The 13264-nt window shown below is 44.9% G+C and overlaps 1 protein-coding gene across 1 annotated transcript in view; it reads right to left on the bottom strand.

Annotated features, from left to right (window-relative positions):
- FBXL5 (F-box and leucine rich repeat protein 5) overlaps nt 1-13264 on the bottom strand; it is a 37071-nt gene that overhangs the window by 7112 nt on the left and 16695 nt on the right. Inside the window, exons 4-9 of the mRNA XM_048509242.1 lie at nt 11337-11526; nt 9924-10106; nt 8731-8856; nt 3500-3648; nt 3282-3364; nt 135-860 (exon numbers count right to left, since the gene is read on the bottom strand). Coding sequence (XP_048365199.1) covers nt 135-860; nt 3282-3364; nt 3500-3648; nt 8731-8856; nt 9924-10106; nt 11337-11526 — 1457 coding nt within the window. The remainder of the gene's footprint in view (nt 1-134; nt 861-3281; nt 3365-3499; nt 3649-8730; nt 8857-9923; nt 10107-11336; nt 11527-13264) is intronic.

The following is a 13264-nucleotide window of genomic DNA, read 5'->3' on the forward strand; positions in this document are numbered from 1 at the left end:
ACTGCCTGCTGCAGCGGGGTTTAATATGAGGCTTCAGGCTAAATTACAAAAGGAACAGTATGAACTGCAGCTCTGAAGTTTTTTAAAGTCCTGGGCTCACAGACTCTCGCCGGAGCTCCACAGGGGATACGTACCTGAGGCCACGGTCTGTTATCTGATAACACCCTGAAAGACTGAGGAACTGCAGCATCCGTGCCGTCTCTTGGTCTGATTTTGCACTCCCAGTGTATGCCGAGTCTTTCTCCTCTGCCTGTCTGCTAGTCCTTGGTGTCTGTCTGGACAGCACAGAGGAGCCTGGGAGTGCCTGAAGCGTCCTTAGCGCTGTCCCAGCGCAATAGAAAGTGTGGCCGCAGTAGGTCAAGGCAGCAGAAGTGCAGTGCTGCCGCCAGCAGATGCTAGTCCTTAGTCCAAAAATGTCTTTGCCACAACATGAGGCAGAACAGGGGAAGCTGGAGGCAGGCTCCACCACACAGACGCTCTCGAGGCTTCGAGGCTTCCACTCGGCAGCGTCTTCGATGTCAGCCAGATCTTCTACATCTAACATCCAGATATAGGCGGACTTAAAGCCGTCTGTTCTGAAAGGGGCATTCCAATGGCTTTCGTTCCCTTCTTCCTTAATCACATTCTCGTTTGTGATGTCATGCAAGCTGCAGTCCTTTTTGTTGGCCTGCAAGGTGATGTCTTTGCTTTTCCAGAGCATTTTCCCACTCCTATTTCGACAACTTTTCTGAGATGCTGCTTTGTGTGATGATAAAATCCCCAAGGCTCTGGAAATTTTTTCTATGGCCACATCAGTAATTCTTTCGCACCCAGACAAATCAAGGTGCCGGAGAGTCTGACAACAGCCAACCCAAGACCAACTGGAAAATAAAACATCCAGTGCTGACTGTTACTCAACCCGAACAGCACAGAAACAAAACATTAATATGCAAATCCATCGTTATTCAACCCCCAAATTTAACTTTTAGCAACACTAAAATTCCACTACTTTGGAATCAAGAACCATGCCCCTCATGTCTAGTCATGATTCATTTAAGTGTGAATGGTAGTTTAATCAGTGAAAACTATCCACCTGGCAAAAACTGGCATTATGGGATTGAAAGGAGAGTGTGTGTAGAATCAGAGATGGTCAACCTATGGTGCTCCAAATGTTCATGGACTACAATTCCCATCAGCCCCTGCCAGCACGGCCAATTGGAATCACCCCTAGTGTAGAATGAATCGTATTCCCCTTGGGATGCAATGCTGTGACAAGAACCAGGAACTGTGATCCACAGATTTCCCCATTCAAAAAGAATATCAGCCTCCCTGATGTCCTTTTCTGACAATGGGGTCTTAAAACCTACAAATGCAGCTATGCATGGAGAGAATGACTGTGATGGACAGCTGAACACTAAAGAGTTGTCCCGGTCACAGGACCCCCTTCATTGGCAGGGAGTTTGAACCGAATCCTGAAAGTGGCACTTAGAACTGACATTTAACTGAGTGAGACGTTAACAGATAGAGCTTGGAAACAGCCATGTGAGCAATAAGCTGTCTGGTGGAGGATTCTCCTCAGGGCTTTAGGATCAGGACAGGATCCATAACTAGTTACTTAGGGAAAATACCTCCAATGGTTATAGAGTAATTCCTAAGAATTTAACGGGAAATATTTCTTGAGAATCAAGTCATCTGAGGCCAGTTTGAGAGAACCTGGGTAAGTGTGTTAATGTTCCCAACTCCTCCAACTAAAGAACCACCGTGAAAAAGAAAGAAGCTGAAGTTTAATGAACAAGCCAGAGACTGCCAAGACAAAACACCCCCAAGCAGAAAATAAAGATTTAAACAGTTGTACGTGAACCACACTGAAACAAAAGGAGGGACGAAAAGTCATAGTGAAAAGTCTCTGCATGTCATTGTGTTTTGTTGTAGCCACACTGAGAAAGCAAACTATATCTGGTGTTAAGTTGCCAGGCTTCTTTCATTTCTGCAGGAGGCTGACCACAGTACATTTTTGCCTTGGATTACCTGCAGCATCAGGATGGCAGATACATGCTTTTTTCTTGTGTCCACCTGGACTGTGCAATTAGACCAGGAGTGGCCAACCTATGGTGCTCCAGATGTTCATGGACTACAATTCTCATCAGCCATGCTGGCAGGGGCTGATGGGAATTGTAGTCCATGAACATCTGGAGCACCATAGATTGGCCACCCCTAAATTAAACTGTCCAACAGAAGCCACAGGCAAGGTTCGCAGGCCTTGCCCTATAAAAGTATGTTTCAATAATCTCTCACAGCAAATACTTGTCCTAGGTCAGGGGTCCCCAAACTACGGCCCGGGGGCCAAATGTGGCCCCCTGAAGGCATTTATCCGGCCCGCCAGGCATGGCGGCGATGGCTCCATTCATGTGCAGTGGGGGCTCGAGGGAGAGGAGGAACCGGCTCCAACGGCTGTTGATTGCAGTTACATGAAGGCACCCCCAAATCTCCATGAATTTTCTGACCCAGAGTTGGAAACCTTACATGTAGCAGCGCCTTCGCTCCTCGGGCCTCCTTCCCTTCCTCGACTGCCCATGTGTTGCTCTCAGGCTGTTCTGTTCCGCCCTCACTCCCATTGGCATCCAGCTTCGAGGCTGTGCGAATCGGCTTCGATGGCTGCTAGGGAGGAAAGAACCCAGGAAGATACCTGATCCTGGGTTAGATGGAATGCTTCATTGGGAAAGTTCTGCTTCTTTTTTTACAGGGGAAGGTATTCCACAGCCTCCCCAACAATATTTGGAGCCCACCCTGTACTTGACATACTTTGGTTACTGTTCTAAAAATAGACCATGACAGAAAGGCTGAAAGGTGAAATCAAACATTTTACAATCATTTGTGCATAGGAATTTGTTCATAGTTTATTTTAGTCCGGCCCTCCAACAGTCTGAGGGACAGTGAACTGGCCCCCTGTTTAAAAAGTTTGGGGACCCCTGTCCTAGGTACATGCTATCACAAATAATGAAATCCCCCAAAGTTTCTGAATCTGAGCCTGAGCACTCACATGCCACAGGGTGTGGCTATCAACTCATGAACAGTCACTTCGCTGCTATGTAATTCCAAGAAAGCGTAACACCCATGTCATTACAGAAAATGGCAGGACGGCCTACACCCTCTACACCCTATTGCAGCTGGACTCTTTTATAGTCACTTAACTTTAAACATTACCAGAGTGGTACAAGAGTAATGCTGTGCTAAAATACTAATTAACGTGCTACTGGCTTTACTTCTAGCTGGGCAAGAAATATAAGCAAAAGGTTACCAACCTTTCAAATGCAGAGTCAGAAATATCAGTTTGAGTGAGATCAAGGTGTTCCAAGTTGGGACAAAGCTCTAAGATTTGTCTGACCTAGAATAGTGTAAATAAATAAGAAGGATCGCTCAAGAAGGCTGCATTAAATAAATGACAACAGCTGAACAAAAGCGGAAACAGTGCTAAATATTACTGCTCAGACTCCAAATTCACTCATTCTATATACTGTACCATTTTGTTGGACACAGCTGAGCTGTATGCCAACACCATCGTCTTCACTGAGGTGCCAACACGTGGGAGAACGTTGTGAATCACACCCTGAAGCACAGCCTTCTCTTTCTGAATAATGCTGATAGCCAAGGATTCCTCTGCATTTTCTTCTATAAGAGAAACAGAGAAGATACACTTCTTTTTAATAGGCTGCAAAGATATGCACCTATGTGAGTAGTCAATCTACTGGAACAAGGGACAACCAGCCGTAATTAGTACCCTGAGGTTTCCAATATTTATTTACAAAATTTATATTCTCCCTTCCTGCCCCCTCCCGAGAGGCACCAAGAAGACTAATGATTTAAAGCATGCATGACGCAATCACATTTAAAAACAATTAAAACCAACCCCCGCCCTATCCAATTTGGATGAAAGGACCAACTTAAAGAGGTGGCATTTCTTCCTTCATGTGCAGCCAAGAGACACAAGCAATCAAGCATCTAACACAGTGGTGGCGAACCTATGGTACGGGTGCCAGAGGTGGCACTCAGAGCCCTCTCTGTGGGCACGAGCAAATAGAGTCCCCCCTCCACACACACATCTAGGCTGGCCTGGGCCGTTGGGCTCAATTATTAGCATTAAACCTAAGACCTAGATTTGGGGAAGCAGTGTAGGTAACCCTGCTAAGCGCTGGTAAACCCCACTAATTTTCATGCGAAGAACTAAAGCGCGATCCTTTACCTGGGAGTAAGCTCGGTTGCTGGCAATAAGGCTTGCTTTTGAGTAAACCCTCCTAGGGTCGTGATTCACCCGTTGGAAGAGTTGCACGGTTGCTTCAAAGCAAAGCCACCGACTACCACCAAGCTTACTCCCGAGTAATGCACGCCTCAGAGCCAACCGTTTTTTCTAAACTTAAACCTCAATATTCGGGTTAAATTGCCGTGTTGGCACTTTGCGATAAATAAGTGGGTCACCTGGAATAAATTGCTTTTGGACTTTCCTACGGTCTCTGTCAGAGTCACCTATATTGCAAATGAGATTATGAGCCCCATATTGCTTTACAAAAATGCATGTGTGCTTTGATATTTCTGGCCCCAAAACCAGACTTCATGGTCACAGAACTGAGATGAGGTACAGAGAAATATTGCTGCGAACCATACAGCATTTGATGACAACTACCTTGAGGGATGTCACCAGAGACCAGATCCATCTATTCAGAGGCATACCAACACTGGGGTACAAGGGGGCACTTGCCCCAGGTGCCACTCAAATTGGTAATCGGGGGGGCATCCACCTCTTCCCCCTCTCCCCAAGCAGCCTCTAGGCTACTCCTCACTGTGCCTCTCCCTCCCACTGCCACTCGCTCTGCTGCTGCTGGCCTACCCACCCACCCATCTTTTCCCTGGGCTCAGAGGTGCAGCAAGCTGGGATCTCATCAGGGGTAGCCGGGGGGAGGGCTGGGAAGGAGGGATGATGAAGCAGCAAGACAGAAGGGTGGGCAGCGTGTGGCCATTGTGCTGGACAAAGGAGGGAGAGAGGGAGGGAGCACTCTGCTGGATGCCAGGACATGTGGGCTCTAAACGTGGGCTTCTCAAAAAAAAGTCTCTCATGCTGCCTAACTTCTTTTGAAGCTGAGGGGACTTTCACCAGCAAATGGTGTTGAGCAGAGAAAACGAATTCCTCAGCCATGCCCTAGGCCTGTGGTGGCGAACCTTTGGCACTCCAGATGTTATGGACTACAATTCCCATCAGCCCCTACCAGCATGGCCAATTGGCCATGCTGGCAGGGGCTGATGGGAATTGTAGTCCATAACATCTGGAGTGCCAAAGGTTTGCCACCACTGCCCTAGGCCCCAGGAGATGCTGACTACAGTCAGGCCAAAGCAATCAATGGTCAATCCCATCCTCCCTGGTTCCATTCATGAGCTCAGTTAGCAATGGGGAAAGGTTTGCATTACATCGCCTCACTCTGAAAAAGGGGGTTTCGTCTTTCTTTTCATCTACCCTTCTTTCTCTTTTCATCCCTCTCTCCTTTATCCCTTTCCATGTTTTCCTCCTCCTTTCTTCTTCTTGTCACCTTTCTCTTTTCATCTCTCTCTCCTTCCTCTTTTCATGTATCCCACTTTCTATCCATCTATCTCCATCATTTTTTTGCCTGCCACTTCAAACACAACTGGAAAGAAGAGGAACATCGTCTGCAGTTTGTCTGTGTGAACAGTCAGCTGGAAGCCTTTCATCAGTACACAGATACCCACCTGCTCTACCCAAAGGGAAAGAGAGATATTCCAATTTCAGGGTAATTTTCTTCGAGGTTTACAGAAGGAAGCTATCTCTGCTTTTATTTTCTTAGATACTATATACCAGCTTTGTAGCTGTACTCTTATACTCAAGGCATGCTGGGTAATTTTTAATTAGAGAATAAAGCTTCTGTCTGTTTAAGGTAGGGGTGGCCAACGAATGGTGCTCCAGATGTTCATGGACTACAATTCCCATCAGCCCCTGTCAGCACGGCCAATTGACCAGGCTGGCAGGGGCTGATAGGAATTGTAGTCCATTGGCCATGCTGGCAGGGGCTGATGGGAATTGTAGTCCATGAGCATCTGGAGCACCATTCGTTGGCCAATCCTGGCTTACGGAATTAAGACTATATTAGTTTTCCTGCCCACAAGTCAGACTGCTCTTTATGTTATCAGTTTCTCTTGGTTTGGTGTTCCCCTACCTCTGAACAGGTGTTTGAGGACCATACATAAAGCAGGGGGGACAACCAGAGGGGCAACCAGTACTCCTAAGAGGGTTGGGGAGGTGCAGTGACTGCTGGAGCTTTATGTGTGTATGTGGGGGGGAGGGGTCTTAATTCCACAAACATGTGCATAAGTCTCAGGAAAGACTAACAGATTACTCCACCTCCTTTGGTGGATCAGGATTAGACAAATCAAACAGATGAGGCAGGTTTTAACCTTTTGTTCTAAGCCAGTGGTGGCGAACCTATGGCACGGGTGCCAGAGGTGGCACTCAGAGCCCTCTCTGTGGGCACGGGCAAACAGAGTCGCCCCCACCCCCCAGACACACATCTAGGCTGGCCTGGAACTGCTGGGCTCAATTATTAGCATTAAACCTAAGACCTAGTTTTGGGGAAGCAGTGTAGGTAACCCTGTTAAGTGCTGTTAAACCCCACTGATTTGCATGCAAAGAACTAAAGCATGATCCTTTACCTGGGAGTAAGCTTGGTTGCTGGCAATGGGGCTTGCTTCTGAGTAAACCCTCCTAGGGTCGTGATTCACCCGTTGGAAGAGTTGCACGGTTGCTTCAAAGCAAAGCCACCGACTACCATCAAGCTTACTCCCGAGTAACACACGCCTCGGAGCCAACCGTTTTTTCTAAACTAAAACCTCCGTATTCAGGTTAAACTGCCATGTTGGCACTTCGTGATAAATAAGTGGGTTTTGGGTTGCAATTTGGGCACTTGGTCTCGAAAAGGTTCGCCATCACTGTTCTAAGCCCAAATAACATCCTTTGGTAACTGCAGTCTAGATGCAGCAAAAGGACACAAACTCTAAATCAAATCTGCCCAGGAACAAAAATGGACAGCAAGAGGGAACATGAACTTGGAAAGGAGTTTGTATCAACCTCAGAGGCAAAAACACTTCAGAAGTAGCTCTGTCCGAACATGAGAGGAGAACTAAAGGAATCAGGAACAGCAGGAAGAATTCCTTTCAAATCTTTATAACAAGAAGTTTTTAATCAAAATGGCAGCTACTGAGCACCATCTGAGCAAGCTACCTTCCTCTTCTCCTTGCAAGTTCTTAAGTTCAGTCCTGACCAAAGGTATGAGCAGATGGGAGGTATTTGGGAGCAGATGGAGGTATTTTGGGCCCTTAGGCCATAGCATGGAGCCTATCATAGCCAGTCATAGCCCATCATAGCCATAAGAACATAAGAAAGAGCCTGCTGGATCAGACCAGAGTCCATCTAGTCCAGCTCTCTGCTACTCACAGTGGCCCACCAGGTGCCTTTGGGAGCTCACCTGCAGGATGTGAAAGCAATGGCCTTCTGCGGCTGCTGCTCTTGAGCACCTGGTCTGTTAAGGGTTAGCCAAGGAATGAGGACCTACCCAAGATGCGTTCTTGTTTAAATTAGTGGTTTTGGAACTTTGTGTACTGATCTGATTTGTCTCCTCCCTGCCCTTCTCCCCAGTGGAAGCCCAAAGCTGCTCGCATTGTTCCCACCTAATCCATTTTATCCTCACCAGCCACCCTATAAGATGGGTTGAAAGTGTGTGGCTCCCTCAAAGTCACCCAGCAACGTTCCCTGGCAGGCTGGAGGTTTGAACCTGGGTCTCCCCGAACTGTTACCGATGGTTTCTAAACAATGCAAGCATAAATAAGCACACGCAAGGGATTCTTCAGTGCCACTGTCTTCCAGACTCCTCTGAGTAAGCAAGGAAAGACACAAAAGGGGGGGGGGGGGCAGGGTTGACAGCACCAACCACTACATTGGCTCTCATCTATAGGTAGGTCTGGGATCCTTCAGACAGAAAAGCGGCATCAAGATGCCCAAATAAATGATACCTGTTCAAATAAATAGCATGCCTATTAAATCTGGTCTTAAGCTTAGAATATAACTTCTGTGTATTGTCGAAGGCTTTCACGGCTGGAATCACTTGGGTGCTGTGTGGTTTCCGGGCTGTATGGCCGTGTTCTAGCAGCATTCTCTCCTGACGTTTCACCTGCATCTGTGGCTGGCATCTTCAGAGGATCATCTCTGAAGAGGATCCTCTGAAGATGCCAGCCACAGATGCAGGCGAAACGTCAGGAGAGAATGCTGCTAGAACACGGCCATACAGCTTGGAAACCACACAGCACCCAAATATAACTTCTGCTTCTATAAAGTAAGCTTGTGTTACGGCACAGGTGGCAGGGGCATGATGCTGGCAGGGGATGATGGGAACTGTAGTCCTTAACATCTTGAGGGCCGCGAGCTGGACACCTATGTGTTACAGGAGTACTGTATGTGTACCCAGCCACACTGATTTCTCAAACAGACAAAAGAGTAAATTGCTCATCCCAAACGACACCTCTTAACATGCGATCAGCAACTGTAACACTTAGCTGCTATCATCTGCCCCGTGAAACCTTACACTATCCTCACCAGACACCATTTCATTAGTGTACCCAAGGTCATATCTAGCTTGGAAAAGGGTGTCTGAAGACAAAGTCACATAGAGCAGAATGTATATTCACAGTTTGCCTTACCAGATTCGTCTATATCAGCATCTTCATCCCATTCCTGAAAAACACGGCTTTCATCTTTTCTGGTTTTTACCCAGTCTTCATCAGGTTCTGTATCTAGGTCACCTGGCTGGCCACTGGACCAGTCTCCTAATCAACCACAAAAAAAGATAAAAAGCTCATTTGAACTTTACTAGAGAACTATGAAATTAACGACAAGCAAATACAGAGTTTCTTGAAGCAGAAAAATGCTGGCAGAAGATTAATGAAGATGCAGGATGTAGTAAACGCTAAAATGGAAGCATTCTCACATGGTCTAGAATCCCCAGGGTCCTGGCGCATGACCTGAATAGAGATGTTCCCACTACTTCAACAGACTGTGCTAAACATGTTATATTCCCAGACTAACTCGTTCAGATTCTTTCAGGAATTTTAAACAATGAACTATTCAAGCAGAAGACTGAGAAGATGGCTGCACTTCACGATACAAGACTTCAATTCCTGAAGTTTTAACTCCCAGTTCAATAAAAGTGTTTCTGAGGCTTCATCTACCAACATTAAACAGGTCTCAAGAAGAATACGTTGAATGCAATGTGCACTTTATTCAAAACAAACCCAATTTAAAACCAATCATTTAAATAACCAAGAAAAGAAATACATTTAAAATAAGTGACTGACATGCAAGTTTGCTGTTCTGCAAGTCATGCATTTCTTAATTACAAAAGCATGCCAAATTGTTCATACTGTCTGCAACGAACTTACCGGTACATCTAGAAACAAAATGCAAAACTGTTTGTCATGCCTACACACACAGTTTGCCAAAAGGCACATCCGCTTGGAAATAAATAATCTGCTATTTGATTGTGTAAACAAATTACTTATCTTTGTATGGAAGATCTCCGTACAAAAGCAAACAGAAAAATCTAAATCACTTGAAGACATGAGCCACAATCCAGCAGAGTCAGATGTGTGCTGGATTGGGCGACACATGCCAAAGACATTACAGAAGCTTGGTTAGCAAGCAATGGGCAAGGGGTGTCCCTCTCTTGTGGAAACTAAGCGCCCACATACTTGGTCATTATTTATAATTTGTAATGCTACATGACATAACACTCGACCTTTAAGGTCAAATATTGTCTCCACTGATTCTTGCATTGCAAAAAAAGGACTGGCAAATCTTGTTTACAAAAACTGGAGCATTTCCATCAGCCACTTACCTCTGGACCAATGGACAGGATAAAAGTGTTTCCAGAGAGATCCAGTTTTAGCCAACTGAGACCATTTGGTGTTGACCTGACTACATCGGCACAGCTCTTGTGGGTTAAGATAGCTAAAAATAGTCATCATTACTTCAGAAGGAAGGTGAATAATACTGGTGATTTGCCCTGTTTCTTCAGTTTCTGGAGGAAAATAATATAAATGTAAACATGTGACTACATTCAAGCATTCCAATAGTGGTCAGAAAGGCATTTCCCCTTCTCAGGATGCAGCGATGTACATTCATTAATGAAGCTGTGACAGGTTAGTAAGAACATAAGAACAAGCCAGCTGGATCAGACCAGAGTCCATCTAGTCCAGCTCTCTGCTACTGACAGTGGCCCACCAGGTGCCTTGGGGAGCTCACGTGCAGGATGTGAAAGCAATGGCCTTCTGCTGCTGCTGCTCCTGAGCACCTGGTCTGCTAAGGCATTTGCAATCTCAGATCAAGGAGGATCAAGATTGGTAGCCATAGATTGACTTCTCCTCCATAAATCTGTCCAAGCCCTTTTTAAAGCTATCCAGGTTAGTGGCCATCACCACCTCCTGTGGCAGCATATTCCAAACACCAATCACACGTTGCGTGAAGAAGTGTTTCCTTTTATTAGTCCTAATTCTTCCCCCCAGCATTTTCAATGAATGCCCCCAGGTTCTAGTATTGTGAGAAAGAAAGAAAAATTTCTCTCTGTCAACATTTTCTACCCCATGCATAATTTTATAGACTTCAATCATATCCCCCCTCAGACGTCTCCTCTCCAAACTAAAGAGTCCCAAACGCTGCAGCCTCTCCTCATAAGGAAGGTGCTCCAGTCCCTCAATCATCCTCATTGACCTTCTCTGCACTTTTTCTATCTCCTCAATATCCTTTTTGAGATGTGGCGACCAGAACTGAACACAGTACTTCAAGTGCGGTTGCACCACTGCTTTATATAAGGGCATGACAATCTTTGCAGTTTTATTATCAATTCCTTTCCTAATGATCCCCAGCATAGAGTTTGTCTTTTTCACAGCTGCCATGCATTGAATTGACATTCCCATGGAACTATCAACTAAATCCCTTTCCTGGTCTGTGACTGATAGCACTGACCCCTCTAGCTTGTATGTGAAGTCTGCACATTTCAAAACCACCACTTTTACTTAGGACACCACAGAGAGCTGGCATGATGGTGCCGTGGTTAAGAGCAGCCCATGCAAATCTGGAGAACTGAGTTCAATTCCCCAGTCCTCCTTAGGAAGCCTCCTGGAGACCTTGTGTTAGTCAGTTCTCTCGGAACTCCCTCAGCCCAAGAGGCCATTCCTGCCAAACCACTGTTGAAGATCTCTTGTCTTGGTGTATTATAAATTGAGGACTGCTTGTAACTAAAACCGTTTACCTTGATCTGACTTTTCATCCACAGAGTATTTAAAAGCTTTCTGGAGTTCTTCAGCTTGATTCCAGAGACTAAGACCTCTAAGTATTTCGGCCGCAGTCTCCTTTTGCGAGCAGTGCTGATCAATTACTTTCTTCTTAATATCCTTTAATTCTTCGTAAGTAAAATATTCCATCAACATAGGCTGGAAAACCTAAAATACGCAGAAAATGTTAATGCTCAGAGAACACCCCACACATATACCACCCCCACCCCAACACAAAAGCTTGCACCAGTTTTTGACAAGCTAGATATTCTTCCAGCATGATATCTCCAGCACACAGACACCCAAACCTGTCTGGGTTTGGATCAGTATCAGAAATGACAGCTCATGAAACCACAAAGATATCAATTTTTTTGCTTGTTTTCCCCCAAAAAAAGGATCACTGCAATCTCAGATGTTCTAAAAATGCTCTGAAATGTTACAGAAAAATGTGTTTACTAATCCAATGGTTCTCAATTAGTGACAGGTGGAATGCAGAACAGCCCAAGGGGGACACAGATTTCCAAGCACTAAAAATTCACCCTTAGTCCCCATGTCCTCCTGCAAGAGTGACATGCTGCCTACAGCCAATCCTACCTGCCAACGTTAATCCACCTGTGATCTTTTAGCACATCAGTAGTAACCTTTCTCCCAATCCCCTACTCATCTTTGGCAATTTATGTCCATAAAACTTACCATAAATGATAACTATAGCAACAGAAGGCCTGTAAATAGATGTCCTTCTTGGGAAAAGTAGGCTGTTTATATTATGATGGGACCCAGGTTCTTTGACACAGTGACCATAAAATATGAAAGGTTGAGAACCACTGTGCTAATCTATGCAAATGTGTTTTTCTAAACTAGCCAACGAAAATATTTTCTCCCATCATTAATCCCATATTTTTGAATACCTAACAACAGAAAGTTCAAAATTTGCAACATAATCCAGAGTACATCTGTACAATTGTGATACATATACGAATCTCAAAATGAAAACTAGTAATCCTGTCAGACGTGATTACTTTTGCTAGTACTAAAGTACTTGACTTACTGAAATTTCAAACACATCTACACATGTGCACAAAGAGAAAACATGAATTCTGTTCCATCAAATGTGAAGATTTTCTTACTCTGAAGAAACAATTACAGCATCTGTTGGCAATGATTCAGCTACCTTAAACAGCACACAAAAAAGAACACACCAACTCTTACTGTTGCACAACACTGCCAGCATGCAGATGATGTTTCCCCAGAAGTGACATTAGGGGCAATTCCCCCCACACCACCCAACATTAGAGCCTCATTTTCACAAACAAATCCTGTGATATGGAAACGTATGCCGCTTAGCCACCTTTGGGACCACAAAGCTTCAGGACAAAATATTCTGACTGTAAAAATGGTGGAACTAAAGTCATAGATAATCCTTTTAGACAGGATTACACTGAACATTTGTAGTTTTGTTGACAGAAATACATTTACCAAGTATCTGCCAGACAATGCTCGTTTCTGCAAATTGTATTTACCCCGTATTTTAGGTGTTGCCAAACCTATTGTTTTCTACTAATTTAGACAGAGTGCCTCCCCTCCCAATGTTGTCTTTGTTCTCATTAGTCAGTTTCATCTTGTCCACATAAGAGACAGTTTTTTTTGGGGGGGGAGGCTCTTGTCAGTTGTGATGTGGGCAATCATTACCTTAATTTTTACCACGTGACTTTGTTCAGTTTGCCCTGACTGGTCACTACGACCATGGTTTCATTTATTTATTTATTGAGATTTATACCCCGTCCTCTTCAGAGGCCTTAGGGTGGTGAACAAAATTAGAAACAGGGGAAAACTTTTTTTAAAAAAATACTCCCATTCTTCTCCAAGATTCTCTGATCTGCGCTCCCAGAATTCCCTCCAGCCCCAC

Source organism: Sphaerodactylus townsendi, linkage group LG10 (genome assembly GCF_021028975.2).
Source record: "Sphaerodactylus townsendi isolate TG3544 linkage group LG10, MPM_Stown_v2.3, whole genome shotgun sequence".
In the NCBI taxonomy this organism is placed as follows: domain Eukaryota; kingdom Metazoa; phylum Chordata; class Lepidosauria; order Squamata; family Sphaerodactylidae; genus Sphaerodactylus; species Sphaerodactylus townsendi.